Source organism: Siphateles boraxobius, unplaced genomic scaffold, assembly GCF_051911475.1.
Source record: "Siphateles boraxobius isolate OS27281-9 unplaced genomic scaffold, OSU_SipBor_1 8, whole genome shotgun sequence".
NCBI classification, from domain to species: domain Eukaryota; kingdom Metazoa; phylum Chordata; class Actinopteri; order Cypriniformes; family Leuciscidae; genus Siphateles; species Siphateles boraxobius.
The window spans coordinates 39,425,218-39,442,707 of record NW_027509208.1 but is presented as its reverse complement, the minus strand read 5'-3'; the positions used below and the strand labels follow the sequence as shown (position 1 = coordinate 39,442,707).

The 17,490-nt window shown below is 41.4% G+C and overlaps 1 protein-coding gene and 5 non-coding genes across 6 annotated transcripts in view; 5 read left to right on the top strand and 1 right to left on the bottom strand.

Moving 5' to 3' along the window:
- mgst3a (microsomal glutathione S-transferase 3a) overlaps positions 1 to 17,425 on the top strand; it is a 64,827-nt gene extending 47,402 nt beyond the window's left edge. Inside the window, exons 2-7 of the mRNA XM_077219796.1 lie at positions 15,168 to 15,287; positions 15,798 to 15,922; positions 16,452 to 16,525; positions 16,789 to 16,846; positions 16,927 to 16,999; positions 17,107 to 17,425. Of these exons, the coding sequence (XP_077075911.1) occupies positions 15,806 to 15,922; positions 16,452 to 16,525; positions 16,789 to 16,846; positions 16,927 to 16,999; positions 17,107 to 17,237 (453 nt within the window). The 5' untranslated portion in view covers positions 15,168 to 15,287; positions 15,798 to 15,805 and the 3' untranslated portion in view covers positions 17,238 to 17,425. The remainder of the gene's footprint in view (positions 1 to 15,167; positions 15,288 to 15,797; positions 15,923 to 16,451; positions 16,526 to 16,788; positions 16,847 to 16,926; positions 17,000 to 17,106) is intronic.
- LOC143729841 (U5 spliceosomal RNA) lies at positions 175 to 291 on the top strand. The gene has a single exon (XR_013200101.1). It is a non-coding gene; the product is annotated as a U5 spliceosomal RNA (small nuclear RNA).
- On the top strand, positions 6,766 to 6,880 carry LOC143729855 (U5 spliceosomal RNA). The gene has a single exon (XR_013200112.1). It is a non-coding gene; the product is annotated as a U5 spliceosomal RNA (small nuclear RNA).
- On the top strand, positions 7,299 to 7,414 carry LOC143730050 (U5 spliceosomal RNA). Its single transcript, XR_013200283.1, has one exon. It is a non-coding gene; the product is annotated as a U5 spliceosomal RNA (small nuclear RNA).
- On the bottom strand, positions 10,416 to 10,531 carry LOC143730042 (U5 spliceosomal RNA). The gene has a single exon (XR_013200276.1). It is a non-coding gene; the product is annotated as a U5 spliceosomal RNA (small nuclear RNA).
- LOC143730246 (U5 spliceosomal RNA) lies at positions 14,123 to 14,239 on the top strand. The gene has a single exon (XR_013200461.1). It is a non-coding gene; the product is annotated as a U5 spliceosomal RNA (small nuclear RNA).
- Positions 17,426 to 17,490: the final 65 nt, after the last annotated feature.

Genomic DNA, 17,490 nt, shown 5'->3' with positions numbered 1-17,490 from the left:
GGAGCAGACCGTATGAGTCACTTTATTATCATATAGAGTAGGTACTAACTTTCCAGTCTCGCAAACTAATAAGGTTATCTACGTTAAATGTTTAACACACAGTGTCAGTTACCGTTCTCGTGAAGTGTGTTCCTTACACGCTGTCACGTGGTGGTGCTCCTGTAATCATTAGTACACTCATGTTTCTCTTCAGATCGTATAAAACTTTTGCCTTTTACTAAAGATTTCCGTGGGAGAAAATAAAATGAGTATAAATAAATTTTTAGATGCCTTGCCTTATAGTGATGGGATTTATTGCTCTTTGAGGGGATCTGGATCTTGGCGATCCGTTCCTTTCAAAGAGCCGTTTAAAAGAATGGGGGTATCTCAGTTTATCCTGGAAATAATCACTTGGAGTAATGATGAGGTGAGATTTGTAGTCAAATAATTAAAACTCAGATATCACACACCAATATCTGAGTTTGAATTATTCTGAAATATTGATTTATTACCTCATTTGTCGTGTGTGGACTATATTCTATAGGGTTGCACAACCTCCCTCTGCTTAGAAAGTGACATCACTATTTTGGATTTACCTTTAGTACAAAGTGTGTTTATGTGTAAAGCTATGTTGACTTATGTTATTCATACAATACCTACTCACAAATAAACATCAATAACAAAGCCGGCTGCAATGAATTTCTGTGCAAAACAGCTTTCACTACAAACACTAACACTTCCATACAAGAACATTGTTATCACACAAGAACATTTTGATTAAAAAAACAGCTATTTTGGCTCTTCTTAAATATTTAGTCAGTTTTAAGAAGCCAGCTTGACGGCAGCATGCACAAGTCATTGGCTCCGCTCCTACCCAATGACAGAGGCACGTAGGGTTTTTTTTTCCACTGGAGTACTCACGTAAAGGATGCGCGCGCGTGCACAACTACTATCATCATGATGTTAAGCAGTAGCACCCTGCAGTAGTTAACCCCTGCGCTGGGTGCGCCCCTTCCCCTATAACTGAGGAGCTAATTTGTGTGCATCTGTGTGAAACACGCATAGGAAAAAAGAACGACAGAAAGAACGGCTCCCCTCCAGCCGCGACTCGGCTCCCATCGTTCATGTTTATGAGCCGTTCAAAAGAATCGGTTCCTTACCAGATCCTTACAGCGGGTCTTCCTACTGATGTATAATGTTAGATCACATTGAGAATTGAATTTGTTTATTCGTGTAATATACACTCCGTACATGGAACGTGTGCATGCGTTCATATGTTAATGGTACGAATGATTTTAATCACTTTTGAATTCTGTGCACTCTCCACTCATATCAAATATGGGATAAGGTATGGGCATATAAATAGCATAATAAATATTGCTTTTGCTTATTTAATATAAAATTATATACAAAGTCGATATAAATATTACATCAAAATTGCATTAAGTGATTAATAGCTTCTTATAAAACATCAAAGTCATCAAGAAATAAATAAACTAATAAAATAAACATTTTATATATATCCATCCATCCATCTTCTTCCGCTTATCCGGGGCCGGGTCGCCGGGGCAGCAGTCTAAGCAGAGATGCCCAGACTTCCCTCTCCCTAGACACTTCCTCCAGCTCTTCCGGGGGGACACCGAGGCGTTCCCAGGCCAGCCGGGAGACATAGTCTCTCCAGCGTGTCCTAGGTCTTCCCCGGGGTCTCCTCCCAGTGGGACGTGCCCGGAACACCTCCCCGGGAAGGCGTCCAGGAGGCATCCGGAACAGATGCCCGAGCCACCTCAGCTGACCCCTCTCGATGTGGAGGAACAGCGGCTCTACTCTGAGCTCCTCCTGAGTGACCGAGCTTCTCACCCTATCTCTAAGGGATCGCCCAGCCACCCTGCGGAGAAAGCTCATTTCGGCCGCCTGTATCCGGGATCTTGTCCTTTCGGTCATGACCCAAAGCTCATGACCCAAAGCTCATGACCATAGGTGAGAGTAGGAACGTAGATTGACCGGTAAATCGAGAGCTTTGCCTTACGGCTCAGCTCCTTCTTCACCACAACAGACCGGTACATCGACTGCATTACTGCAGAAGCTGCACCGATCCGTCTGTCAATCTCCCGTTCCATCCTTCCCTCACTCGTGAACAAAAGATACTTAAACTCCTCCACTTGAGGAAGGATCTCTCCACCAACCAGCTCCTGCTTCGGTCATACAGGGACCGGACAGCCCTTAGCAAAGGACCCTGGACCCCATACTCCCGGAGCACCCTCCACAGGCCGCCACGAGGGACACAGTCGAATGCCTTCTCCAAATCCACAAAGCACATGTGGACTGGTTGGGCAAACTCCCATGAACCCTCCAGCACCCTGTAGAGAGTATAGAGCTGGTCCAGTGTTCCACGGCTCGGAATCCCTCCTTGAACTGCCACCTTAATGTGGTGGAGGGGTTTGAGTACCCAAATGACCCTAGGAGCTATGTTGTCTGGGGCTATATGCCCCTGGTAGGGTCTCCCAAGGCAAACAGGTCCTAGGCGACAGGTCAGACTAAGAGTGGTTCAAAATCCCTTATGATGGACAAAAATTCAAGGCCCGTGACGTCGCCCGGTATGGCGCAGCCGGGGCCTCACCCTGGAGCCAGGCCCGGGGTTGGGGCTCGTATGCGAGCGCCTGGTGGACGGGCCTCTCCCCACGGGGTCCGGCCAGGCTCAGCCCGAAGGAGCGACGTGGGACCGCCTTCCCGTTGGCTCACCACCTGCAGGAAGAGCAGTAAGGGGCCGGTGCAGAGAGGATCGGGCGGCAGTCGAAGGCGGGGACCTCGACGACCTGATCCCTGGACACGGAAACTAGCCTTAGGGACGTGGAACATCACCTCGCTGGCGGGGAAGGAGCCTGAGATGGTGCGTGAGGTTGAGAGGTTCCGACTAGAGATAGTCGGGATCACCTCTACGCATGGCTTGGGCTCTGGAACCACACTCCTTGAGAGAGGATGGACTCTTCACCACTCTGGAGTTGCCCATGGTGAGAGGCGACGGGCTGGTGTGGGTTTGCTTATAGCCCCCCAGCTCAGCCGCCATGAGTTGGAGTTTACCCCGGTGAACGAGAGGGTCGCTTCCCTGCGCCTACGGGTTGGGGATAGGTCTCTCACTGTCATGTGTGCCTACGGGCCAAACGGCAGTGCAGAGTACCCGGCCTTCTTGGGGTCTCTGGGAGGAGTGCTGGAAAGTGCTCCGACTGGGGACTTCGTCGTTCTACTGGGGGACTTCAACGCTCACGTGGGCAACGACAGTGACACCTGGAGGGGCGTGATTGGGAGGAACGGCCCCCCCAACCTGAACCCGAGCGGTGTTCAGTTATTGGACTTCTGTGCTAGTTACAGTTTGTCCATAACGAACACCATGTTCAAGCATAAGGGTGTTCACCAGTGCACGTGGCACCGGGACCTGCGGCCGTATGTCTTGGACACTCGGGTGAAGAGAGGGGCGGAGCTGTCAACTGATCACCACCTGGTGGTGAGTTGGATCCGATGGCGGGGGAGGAGGCTGGACAGACTCGGCAGACCCAAGCGTACTGTAAGGGTTTGCTGGGAACGTTTGGCCGAGTCTCCTGTCAGAGAGATCTTCAACTCCCACCTCCGGCGGAGCCACGACCGGATTCCGAGGGAGGCTGGAGATATTGAGTCTGAGTGGACCATGTTCTCCACCTCCATTGTCGAAGCGGCTGCTCGAAGCTGTGGCCGTAAGGTCTCCGGTGCCTGTCGAGGCGGCAATCCCCGAACCCGGTGGTGGACACCGGAAGTAAAGGATGCCGTCAAGCTGAAGAAGGAGTCCTATCGGGCCTGGTTGGCTTGTGGGCCTCCTGAGGCAGCTTACAGGTACCGGCAGGCCAAGCGGGCTGCAGCCCGGGTGGTTGTGGAGGCAAAAACTCGGGCCTGGTAGGAGTTCGGTGAGGCCATGGAGAAGGACTATCGGCTGGCCTCGAAGAGATTCTGGCAAACTGTCCGGCGCCTCAGGAGAGGGAAACAATGCCCTACCAACGCTGTTTATAGTGGAGGTGGGCGGCTGTTGACCTCAACTGGGGATGTCGTCGGACGGTGGAAGGAATACTTCGAGGATCTCCTCAATCCCGCCGTCACGTCTTCTATTGAGGAAGCAGAGGCTGAGGGCTCAGAGGTGGACTCGTCCATCACCCTAGCTGACGTCACTGAGGTAGTCAAGAAACTCCGCGGTGGCAAGGCAGGGCGATGGATGAGATCCGCCCTGAGTACCTCAAGTCTCTGGATGTTGTGGGGCTGTCTTGGCTGACACGCCTCTGCAGCATCGCGTGGCGGTCGGGGACAGTGCCTCTGGGATGGCAGACCGGGGTGGTGGTACCTCTTTTTAAGAAGGGGGACCGGAGGGTGTGTTCTAACTACAGGGGGATCACACTTCTCAGCCTCCCTGGGAAAGTCTATGCCAGGGTACTGGAGAGGAGAAGACGGCCGATAGTGGAACCTCGGAATCAGGAGGAACAGTGCGGTTCTCGTCCGGGCCGTGGAACATTTTATATATATATATATATATATATATATATATATATATATATATATATGTAGGCCTATAGAATTTATTTCCAGTCAGTTCTTAGATAGGCTACATCTCCAAAATATCTTATAAAGAGCACTTTGTCTGGAAAGCATCTGCTGTGTAAACATCTGATACATGTCTTTAAGATGTTTGATTTAGAATTTATGTAAAACTGACTTTTTAAACACATTTTCTAAATGAAGATAATATTTTATTAAATAATAAAGCTAATAAATGTATCCTTCAAGAGCAATGAGTTGTATTCGTGTTTTCTCGACAGTATTGTTATCGTACTTGGGCAGGTCTGTAATCCTTAGGGGCTTTCGCACCGGAGGAACCTTTTCATACTTCCCAGAACTATTGGCGGAAGTACCCTGATTATGGTGTGTTCCCAACGCAGAAACTAGGAACGATTTTAGTTCTAGGAACTCCTTTTGGAGGAACGAATTTAGCTCCTACTTCAGAGTAGGAGAAAATCCAACGGAACTTTGAGGGGACCAAGCGAAACATGATTATGTATTTCTGCTCAGCTAGCAACACTGGATATCAACCACACTGCATATGCTAATAACTTTTTATTACTGTCTACTTTCTATGTATAACAGTTCTAACATCTAATAATGTATTAGACCACACTGTAAGACAGATCGTAAACTAATGAACACGGAGAATGTGAGAACTGTGTGGCTCTGGCTGCTGTTCTCTGCGCCGTCAAAATAAAAGTCACAACAATAAGCGCGGCTTACGTCACTTCACAGTTCCTTCTGGTGGTGCGAATGCAACCAGGAAAACGTTCCTAGGGGATCCATTAGTTCTTGGGAAACCACCCTGATGGCTAGTTCCTAGAACTACCTGGTGCGAAAGCCCCTCTTGTGACACAAGCCAACTAGTGCAAAAAGATGAGGACTTTAATCGTTCGGGCGGCGCACGCATACATTACTGAGATGTACCGGCATACACTGACTACAATAACCTGTCTTGATAAAGAACATTTTGAAAGACTGGTTAAATCATTCTCCTGGCCTCCCTCTCCTTCTTTTCACGATGTTACTGATACCCAGATTTTTCCCTAAAATGTTCAGTCAGTCTCATTTCCACTGTAACTTTTCAACTGTTCTTGGACCAGCCTCAACTCTGGTTGGTTCTGTTCTTGGAGCAGCCTCAACTCTGATTGGCTCTGTTCTCGGAGCAGCCTCAATTCTGATTGGTTCTGTTTGTGGAGCAGTCTCAACTTGGTTCTGTTCTTGCAGCAGCCTCAACTCTGATTGGTTCTGTTTTTGGAACAGCCTCAACTCTGATTGGTTCTGTTCTCGGAGCAGCCTCAACTCTGATTGGTTCGGTTCTCGGAGCAGCCTCAACTCTGATTGGTTCTGTTTTTGGAGCAGCCTCAATTCTGATTGGTTCTGTTCTTGCAGCAGCCTCAATTCTGATTGGTTCTGTTTTTGGAGCAGCCTCAACTCTGATTGGTTCTGTTTTTGGAGCAGCCTCAACTCTGATTGGTTCTTTTTTTGGAGCAGCCTCAACTCTGATTGGTTCTGTTTTCGGAGCAGCCTCAACTCTGATTGGTTCTGTTTTTGGAGCAGCCTCAACTCTGATTGGTTCTGTTCTTGAAGCAGCCTCAATTCTTATTGGTTCTGTTTTCGGAGCAGCCTCAACTCTGATTGGTTCTGTTTTTGGAGCAGCCTCAACTCTGATTGGTTCTGTTTTCAGAGCAGCCTCAACTCTGATTGGTTCTGTTCTTGAAGCAGCCTCAACTCTGATTGGTTCTGTTTTGGGAGATATTTGGAAAACTTTTTTAACTAAATCGCATGTTTATGTGGTTTTCGATAATTTCTATTTGTCTTCATTTTTGATGAAGATAATATGCTACTGCATAATATTTAATTAAATGATAATAATAATAAATGTATCCTTCAAGAGCAGTGAATTGTATATTTGCGTTTTCTCGACAGTATCTTAAACGTTTCACAATAGAACGTTAGAAGACGTTCTTTTTTGGTCTGTGTCAGTTTAACAGGGATCATAAAGTTTTTTTATTAACTAGATATCACGTTTAAAATAAAAATAAAGTGAAGACCGGATGAGTCACTTTTATAGGTCACTATTATCATATGAAAAGGTTCTAACTATCCAGTCTCACAACAAATAAATGTTTAACACACAGTGCCGTCACCGTTCTCGTGAAGTGTGTTCCTTACACCCGCTCACGAGCTGGTGCAATGAGGAAAGTAATAATTTCATCATCCTCTTCAGATCGTATAAATCTTTCGCCTTTTATTAAAGATTTTCGAGGGGAGGAACACAATGAGTATAAATTAATCTTAAGTCACTCTACTAAACATGTAGGGCTCTCAGGTTTGTTGAAATAATAGAATGTGCTGATCCTAAAATAGTAAAATAGTGTTCCAGTTCCGAACTAATGCACCATGTTATTCCATTAAACATTTTAAATTCTGGAACTTGGAACGTTAGAAGAAAACTTTTCCTTTATGTTCCACTCACTGATGGTAGAAGACAACGCCCTCTGTTGGTCTATGTCAGTTCAACAGGGTTAATAAAGTGTGATTTATTATTATTTTTTTTTATGTCAAGTTTAAAATAAAAAAGAGCAGATCGGATGAGTCACTTTATTATCATATGAAAAGGTTCTAACTATCCATCTCGCAACAAATAATCAATGTTAAATGTTGAACACGGTGTCCGTCACCGTTCTCGTGAAGTGTGTTCATTACACTCGGGTCCGTGCTGGTTCAGTGAAGATATTAGTACACTCATGTTTCTCTTCAGATCGTATAAATCTTTCGCCTTTTACTAAAGATTTCCGTGGGGAGGAACACAATGAGTATAAACTAATTTTTTGAAGCCTTGCTTAACAGTCGGGCTACATTACGGTGATAAATATCAGAACTGATGGAAAATAGAACAGGATAGTACGTGCTATACACGTGAGTGGATCGTGTGAGTTCGCGTTCAATAAGTTAATAGTAGTAATTCAATATCTTGCAATCTGCGCCCTCACCATTCTCCACTCAGCAAGAGCATGTGAAATAGCATAATAAATTTTGCATAATTTATATACATTTATATACAAAGTTGATATAAATATTACATCAAAATTGCAGCGATTAATAACATCTTATGAAATGACAAAAAACAATAAATTAATACACTTTTATATATATATATATACAGGTCCTTCTCAAAAAATAAGCATATTGTGATAAAGTTCATTATTTTCCATAATGTAATGATAAAAATTAAACTTTCATATATTTTAGATTCATTGCACACCAACTGAAATATTTCAGGTCTTTTATTGTTTTAACACTGATGATTTTGGCATACAGCTCATGAAAACCCAAAATTCCTATCTCAAAAAATTAGCATATTTCATCGGACCAATAAAATAAGTGTTTTTAATACAAAAAAAGTCAACCTTCAAATAATTATGTTCAGTTATGCACTCAATACTTGGTCGGGAATCCTTTTGCAGAAATGACTGCCTCAATGCGGCGTGGCATGGAGGCAATCAGCCTGTGGCACTGCTGAGGTGTTATGGAGGCCCAGGATGCTTCGATAGCGGCCTTAAGCTCATCCAGAGTGTTGGGTCTTGCGTCTCTCAACTTTCTCTTCACAATATCCCACAGATTCTCTATGGGGTTCAGGTCAGGAGAGTTGGCAGGCCAATTGAGCACAGTAATACCATGGTCAGTAAACCATTTACCAGTGGTTTTGGCACTGTGAGCAGGTGCCAGGTCGTGCTGAAAAATGAAATCTTCATCTCCATAAAGCTTTTCAGCAGATGGAAGCATGAAGTGTTCCAAAATCTCCTGATAGCTAGCTGCATTGACCCTGCCCTTGATAAAACACAGTGGACCAACACCAGCAGCTGACATGGCACCCCAGACCATCACTGACTGTGGGTACTTGACACTGGACTACAGGCATTTTGGCATTTCCTTCTCCCCAGTCTTCCTCCAGACTCTGGCACCTTGATTTCCGAATGACATGCAAAATTTGCTTTCATCCGAAAAAAGTACTTTGGACCACTGAGCAACAGTCCAGTGCTGCTTCTCTGTAGCCCAGGTCAGGCGCTTCTGCCGCTGTTTCTGGTTCAAAAGTGGCTTGACCTGGGGAATGCGGCACCTGTAGCCCATTTCCTGCACACGCCTGTGCACGGTGGCTCTGGATGTTTCTACTCCAGACTCAGTCCACTGCTTCCGCAGGTCCCCCAAGGTCTGGAATCGGTCCTTCTCCCCAATCTTCCTCAGAGTCCGGTCACCTCTTCTCATTGTGCAGCGTTTTTTGCCACACTTTTTCCTTCCCACAGACTTCCCACTGAGGTGCCTTGATACAGCACTCTGGGAACAGCCTATTTGTTCAGAAATTTCTTTCTGTGTCTTACCCTCTTGCTTGAAGGTGTCAATGATGGCCTTCTGGACAGCAGTCAGGTCGCCAGTCTTACCCATGATTGCGGTTTTGAGTAATGAAACAGGCTGGGAGTTTTTAAAAGCCTCAGGAATCTTTTGCAGGTGTTTAGAGTTAATTAGTTGGTTCAGATGATTAGGTTAATAGCTCGTTTAGAGACCCTTTTCATGATATGCTAATTTTTTGAGACAGGAATTTTTGGTTTTCATGAGCTGTATGCCAAAATCATCAGTATTAAAACAATAAAAGACCTGAAATATTTCAGTTGGTGTGCAATGAATCTAAAATATATGAAAGTTTAATTTTTATCATTACATTATGGAAAATAATGAACTTTATCACAATATGCTTATTTTTTTAGAAGGACCTATATATATATATATATATATATATATATATATATATATACACATATATAGGCCTATAGCCTACAATTTATTTCCAGTCAGTTCCCAGATGGCTTATAACTCCCATAATGTTCCCAAAATGTCTTATAACTTTGTCTGAAAAGCATCTGCTGTGTAAACATCTGATACACGTCTTTAAGATGTTTGATTTAGAATTCATATGACACTGACTTTTTAAAGACATTTTTTTAAATTATGCGACTGCATAATATTTTATTAAATAATAGCCTGCAGCTAATAAATATCCTTCAAGAGCAGTGAGTTGTATTCGCTGTTTATCGACAGTTTTGTTATCGTACTTGGGCAGGACTGTAATCCAAAATCTTTTGGAAAAGACGAAATATTCATTCGATCTGAAGAGAAACATAAGTGCACTAGTTTCCTCACTGCACCAGTCCAGCACGGACCCGAGTGTAAGGAAAACACTTAACGAGAACGGATCAGAGTTGAGGCTGCTCCGAGAACAGATGTCGATCATGTACCGGCGTCCCATTACATCGACATGACGATCCCTACACTGACTAACCAGTCTTGATAAAGAACATTTGGAAAGACTGGTTAAATCATTCTCCTGGCCTCCCTCTCCTTTTCATGACGTTACTGGTACCCAGAGTTTCCCCCGTCATTTTCAGTCAGTCTCATTTCCACTGTAACTTTTCAACTGTTCTTGGAGCATCCAAGCCCCGTTCACTGTACTGATCCACTTGTCCGTGCGACACTTCATTCGCGCCGTACTCCACTTTATTCCTGCGGGTGACGTCACGCGACTTTAACGCGCCCGCAAAGCATCCCGGGAAGGCGGCGCTTCATTTGGAAAAATGCTGCGCGTCAAAAAACTGGCCGATGCCCATCTTTATGCAAATGAATCCGTCAAACGCGACGCGTATATCCAATAGAGGAAGTCTCTCGAAGAACCTTTATTCTAGACTGGCCGCTGTGTCATAACCACGTCCATAGCGGTAAACTTGAGGAACGCCTATCAATTTATGTGGAGAGGCGTGCAACCTACCTGTTACGGTCTATGGATCTGATATTAAACAGTAATAGGAAGCCCTGTCGTTCAACAGGGCGTCAAAAAATTAATTTATACTCATTGTGTTCCTCCCCACGGAAATCTTTAGTAAAAGGCGAAAGATTTATACGATCTGAAGAGAAACATGAGTGTACTGATTTTAACATTGCACCAGCACGCGAGCCTTTATAAGGGACACACTTCACGAGAACGGTGACGGACACCGTGTGTTCAACATTTAACGTGTATTATTTGTTGTCAAACTGGAGAGTTACTTTTCCATATGATAATAAAGTGACTCATCCGGTCTGCTCTTTTTTTTTTTTTTTTTTTTAAACGTGAACATTAAATATATCACACTTTGATCCCTGTTGAACTGACACAGACCAACAGGGGGCGTTGTCTTCCTCCATCAGTGAGTGGAACACAAAGGAAAAGTTCTCTTCTAAAGCCCCGTTCACACCGTCGCTGTATGTCGCTAGGCTCTGTACTGTGATGTCGCTTCACGTTTCACGGTGCTGTCGCTCTAATGTTACTGTTAGATTGCACGTCTGGCCATATCTATACAAAATACCATCACAAGTGATATATAATACAATACAATTTTAATTTGACAAGGAATTAGGCTAAAAAGAAACAGTACATGCTGTTGGGAGAGTGTTTTTATATTACCATAGCAGTGTTCTGTGGATTAAATAATTGACTAGATTAACGATCGATCAATCAACAAATTAAACTCACTCACATCAGACTCAATGATATTATTTATTTTAGAAACCTTTGAGTTTAAAGGTTTTGAAATTTTCTTAAAAGAAGAAAAAAGGGACTTTATATCAGAGGAGAATATTCTTAAATCAGGATCATTGAATGGTTCTGTCTTTATAAGGATGAATCTTGCCCAGAAGACAAAGTAATAATACCGTATAATCAAGATTTTTATCGTTAGAATGAAAATCTGACAAAAAATTATAGATTCTGTCATTTGTGTGTTAAATAATCTGCTAAAGTTATTGTTGTTTAGCAATGATGCAACATTTATTATTTATAAACAATTAGCTTGGTATAGGTAGCGGTAGCCTATCAATTCATTTCTATATCAATGGATGGGTCTATAATTTATTTTGAGAGACAAAAAGTACTTGACGGTCAGGTTTATGTTCTATCTGGCTTAAACTCAGCTATACCACGTGTAGGTTTAGTTGCCCCTAGTCTTCTCTACTCACTTTAAAATGCATTTTCTTTTTAATTTTCTTTTGTTGCCTGTCTTTAGCTTGTCTGAGATCGCCTCTTCTGGTAAGACCCTGTTTACTCCTTACACTAAAGCATACTCCACATGGTTTCTGGGGCAACATTACAGTAGATATTGGAAATATCTGAACTTGTTTTTTTACAGTCTATGATGTGAACACACAAAAGACACATTTATAATAGGCATGTATACATGTATGTAAATCTCTCTCTAAGTAAAGAGTTGAACTGCACACTCACTCAAATATTTTGATTATTTCCAACATCATTTTTTAAAATAGCTTACTGGTCGGGACTAAAATGTAGGGTATGTGCACTTAATGTGGGTTTTATCATACTCTGTCTTTACCAAATTCTTTTTAACTTGCATCTCATAAAGGTGTGTTTGCTTTAGCTATAAGAAAATGAAAATCTATCTCTAAACTTATAAACACTCATTATTTTTTTATGACTTACAAAATAAACAACTTACAGAGACATACATGGACATGGTTTTAATGTCATTTTCAATTTTCTCTGCACAGTCCATCATTGGTGGCCAAAAGAAATCAAAGTGGCTTGACACTTTTTTCACTATTGTTCCATCAATAAGTGCTTGTGCCGCTGTACTTTGAAGATCAGGAGCAAATTGATGCAATCCACACACACCTGACATCAATTCTACACACACACATTTCGTATCAACCGTTTCTTAAACACTTTTAATTAAGGCATGAGAAGACATTTTAAATAGACCATTAAAAAAATAACTCCTGCATTGCAGAATTTAGCAGGCCTACATTCAATTAAAATTAAGAAACATTTTCTCTCTTTTTTATGATTGCTCTGTTCAGACCTTAAAAAGAAACAATCCCCCCCCCCCCCACACACACACACACACACACAAACGATAAAATCACCATGGATGTCCTTTTAAAAAATAGTTAAAGAAGAGGGGTAAACCATAGGGGAGTCATCATAATTCATAAATGGTGTCAATAAAAAAAAGTTGTGAACAACAGTATTGTGTCTTTCTTTTAAATGGCCCTTGGAATTTTAGAAAAGGGATAAATTGTGTTTGTCTTCATAAAATGCTGTGTAGGATACTGTTTTGTAGCTGTACAAAACATAACGACCAATAGAGAATGGTACTACAGCTAATCAAGGATCCATATAATTACACGGTACTGTATGTCTAATGGGCTAAATTTGGTTAATATCTGAATGTAACTATAAATTCACAACAACATATTGCACTCAGTCTTCCATATAAAAACCTATGGTGAATAGGCCTATAACTGCATTAGGTCATATACTTTTCATAACATAGTTGATCCAACTGTGTATTTTTAAATTTTCAATTCACAAAAACACATAGTCTTCTGTAGGCTGAGTGAAGAGAGTGAAGCCCAACTGAATAGCTAAAGACATTTTAATCCGTGCAGATCTAAACTGTAACGTTTATATTTAAATGAACAAAAAAATGTCTATGTACAAGTTATTCATGTGTAAGAGTCGATTTATGTTATTTTGAAGTATATTCCCCTACTGGACGCATCAGGAACAACAGGGGCGTAAAACTGTCAGGGGCGTATATCTGCCGGCTCCAGGTCTGCAGTGCAGCCTCCCCATATAGACTTTTGTCGCTTGTCTCTTCTCGCTTGACACGCCCACATTCTGTCTCCAACGGTCAATGTCGCTCGTGTCGCCGGCGCTCCATTGAAATGAATGGGATCATGTCGCTGCGTGTCGCTGGCGGTGTGAACGGGGCTTAACCTTCCAATTCTTCCCAATATTTCTTCTTGGAAACTAACAAAAACACCAAGAGAACAGAATCGGAGTTCACACTTTGTCGCTGCGCTGGAGGGCGTTCCCACTACTGGTTGCCTAGTAATGTTTGTGAATGAAATTCACGGATGTTACGCCATGTTAAACAAAAACTAGGTTTTCATGCCGCTACTAACAAATAATTTTGGAAGGAAAAGACTAAATATTAATGGAATCAGTAGGCCTACATAAAATGCGTAATATTAAAGATGAACGAGAAACAGTGAGTGCTCTTTGCCATCGCGGCTATGTAACTGCAGCAAACGGGAGAATACCGGTCTATCTTGGTTCCCGAAACCCTTCAGGCACGGAGTCAGTACGGTGAATACCACTATATGTACACGGAGATATATCATAAATCATAGGACAGTTTCTGACTGCTAAAATGAGCTTCTCCTTGAACTTGCCTCGGTCAGACTCAACACTGAAGAGTGACGCACTCCACTGACTTCACCCCTATTGGTTGTCGCTCCCGAAAGTCGCTCTGCATTTGCATAAAGTTAAAAAGATCACAACTTTGACACGCCACAACGGTCGCTGTCGCGCGTGTCGCCTGAAATCACCTGTACTGATCCACTTTTGCGACACGAGGGTGGTGTCGCACGCATAGACTGTAAAAAAGGAGTGTGTTCCTTTACACCCGGTCACGTGGTGGTGCTACAGTAATCTTCAGTACACTCCCCCTATGGTACACTCATGTTTCTCTTCAAATCGTATAAATCTTTCGCCTTTTACTAAAGATTTCCGTGAGGAGGAACACAATGAGTATAATCTTTTTTTTTTACGTCCTATTTAACTGTTAGGGCTCTCAATCCTTTTGAAATAATAGAATGTTATGTTCTTAGGTTGCGTTCCAAATTCGAACTAATACGCTTTCTATATCGCATTATAAATACTGTCTGCGAGTGTCTAACATTTCTTAAGAGGAAAAAGTGCATTTCTACTGTCGCAGCTTTAAATACGTAGTGGAGAGGACGGGGCTAACAGACATAAAAATAATGTTTAAAGTTCATACAATACACGTGTGAGTGCAAAGTGCGTCATTTGGGACAACTTAAACGTTTTTAAAGCTGTAATATTTTGCTATACTGCACTGTTTTGAATGCAAATTTAGAGAACTAATGTAATTAAAGGGATATTGTTTTGAAAAAAATCATAATTTCTCACCCTCATGTTGTTTTAAAACTGTATGAGTTTCTTTTCTTCTGTTGAACACAAAATAGGATATTTTAAACAATGCTGGTAACCAAACAGTTGCTGGTCCTAATTGACTTCCATTGTAGGGAAATAAATAGCTACTAATGGAAGTTATGGGACCAGAAACCATAAAAAAAAAAAAAACTTAAACTTTTATTTTGTTCAACAGAAGAAATAAACTCATACAGGTTTAAAACAGAGTAAATGAAAATTCTAAGTGTCAACCGAATGTATTTTAGAATTTTTGTCTTGTCTTAAATGTCTTAGTTTTTTGTTAATCGTACAACTTTTGTTACTTTGTTTTTGCCATAGCCCTGCTGCTGGCATGGCGCTAAAAACAACAATAATAAATGGCTATAAATACACATTTATTCAAGATTAGAGAATAAAAGACAGGAAGTGTATAATATATAAAAAGCATGGCCTGTATTTTTATATGCATATTTTTTATATATATATTTTACATTACATATTTAACAGAAACATTAAAAGTCTTTGCTTTTCAAATGTTTGAATTTGTGCATTTTGTTTCTTGAAGGCAGATTGGATGGGACTTGTGGAGATTGACCCTTTACCCATAAGCGTCGCACTTAGTACTAGGAACACGAGTGATCTTTGTCCTGCAGCCTCCACCCTCCAGATAACCAGCACAGAGCAGGTAACAAAATAAATACTGTCTCTTGAATAACAATATTATATTGCATTGATTGTGTCTAAATAGAGCTATATGAACAAATCTTAATAATGCAACAGTGGGATTATTGATTTGAATAATTGTCTTTCACTTTTACACTGTTGTGGGTGTGCAGAAAATGATCCTATTCCTGCATGTGTGCTTATTTTACAGAACTGTGTATTTTTGACAACTATTAGAATGACTTGAATTTAACTTAGTGCTACTAGTCTAGTTCATAAGTAGTAGCAATCGTCATGTTATAAATCTCATATTAACTAAAGTCCACTTTGAGGTTACTGTTCTATCACAGACTGAAATGACTAAGCACATTATTGATTTTTAATGTCACAGACCAGCTTTTTGTCTGTCTGTAATCAGACTCAATTGGGACTATTTCTGGATTCACATATTTTCTAGATTTTTCTCCGTTGTACACTTGTATGCTGTTACACACAGCATCATTTAGATCCTGTGACATTTCTGTTTTCTCAGTCTTGAAGATGGTGGTTTTGTCTAAAGAGTACGGCTATGTGGCGCTTACCGGAGCGGCATCATTTCTCCTGATGGGTCATCTGTCTCATGCCGTGGGGAAGGCTCGCGTTAAATACAATGTCCCGGTAACATAACAGACAGTTATTGTCATGGAAGCTAGTTTCTACAAGAAAATAAAAAAAATACATGTATAAAAGCTAACTACAACTTTTTATCTCACATTTCTGACTTTTCATCGCAATTGCAAGTTTATATGAGAAACCGATATGTCTGATAAACATGCAAAAATACAAAAATCTGATAGAAGCATATAATTTAGTTCAGTGGTTCTCAACTGGTTTTGCATTATGACCCAGACTTTACATTGGACATCAAAGGGCGACATAAAGTAAACTAATGTCCTTTAAACAGATATTGATACAATACACAATACTTTAAACTCACAGCATCTAAGTTTAATTATCCTAACCGCACACAATTATACGGTTAATTGAATTTTATTGTTTATGTTTAGCATTTATTGCTTCCTCGTGTCCATCAGAACACAGTGGTTTGGGAACCCCTTTTTTAGAGCACAAAAGTACTATTTTGCTTAATGGTTTTTGGTGTAATTAAGTTTGAACCTATGATGAAATTATTCATTTTATTTCCTAGTATCCTACAATGTACAGTGATGATCCCGAGACTGGCCACAAATTCAACTGTATCCAGCGAGCGCATCAGAACACGTATGCGTGCATTACTATTCATTATGCATTAATATTCTCAGTATACATTATAGACGGCAGATGTATTACTGCTAAACATTAAAGTTTTCTTTACAATAAATATCAGCTTATTTCATGTTTTACATTTGATCGAGAAGTGGTTGTTGTGATTGGTTTCCTTGCTGCTTTTCTGATGGTTTATTGATGCTGTTGTGGATATTTGTAATTATAATTGTAAAACAAAAAGCATGCAGTATATTTATATATGTGCCGTTTTCTTACAGCGTTGAAGTTTTGTCTCTATTCCAGTTTCATTTATCTGTGGGTGGGATTCAGCATCCAGTGAGTATAGATCAAAGCTTTACTAACACCCATGCAAGCTAATGCTAACTGAGAGATGAACTGTTTCTTGTGTTTCTCAGCGCCTGGCCAGCGTGTTGGGAATGATCTGGATTCTCAGTCGGGTGCTGTACGCTCAAGGATACTCTACTGGAAGTGAGTGTCTTTGCACCTCCACAGAACTGATCTGTGTAGATTTAAGGCAACTGGATTATGAATACAGCTAGTGAAGTGAGTTTGAGTGTTGTGTTCTGTCCTGTTAGAGCCTGAGAAGCGCCGGCGTGGCTCCTTCGGGATGCTTGCTTTGCTGGGTCTGTTCGTCTGCACGGTGAACACTGGGAGAACACTGCTCGGATGGGGACCTGGGTTCAAATGGCCAATATGTTTTAAATAGTGGAAATCATGTTTCCAATTCAATTCTACTCTAATTCCACATTCTATAAAGTGACTATAAAGTAAAAAAACATGTTATGTAAAATTAGAAAAACAGAAAGAGGCTCATTTCACACTGTAAAACCTCTGGGAATTCTCTGTGTGTACATTTCTGTTTTAAATAAATGGCATAAAAGTTGAAACGTTCAATTTAGTTACTGTTGTGTCTTTAAAAAGGTAGAGTGTAATTATGTGAAACATGCTACAACCGCCAA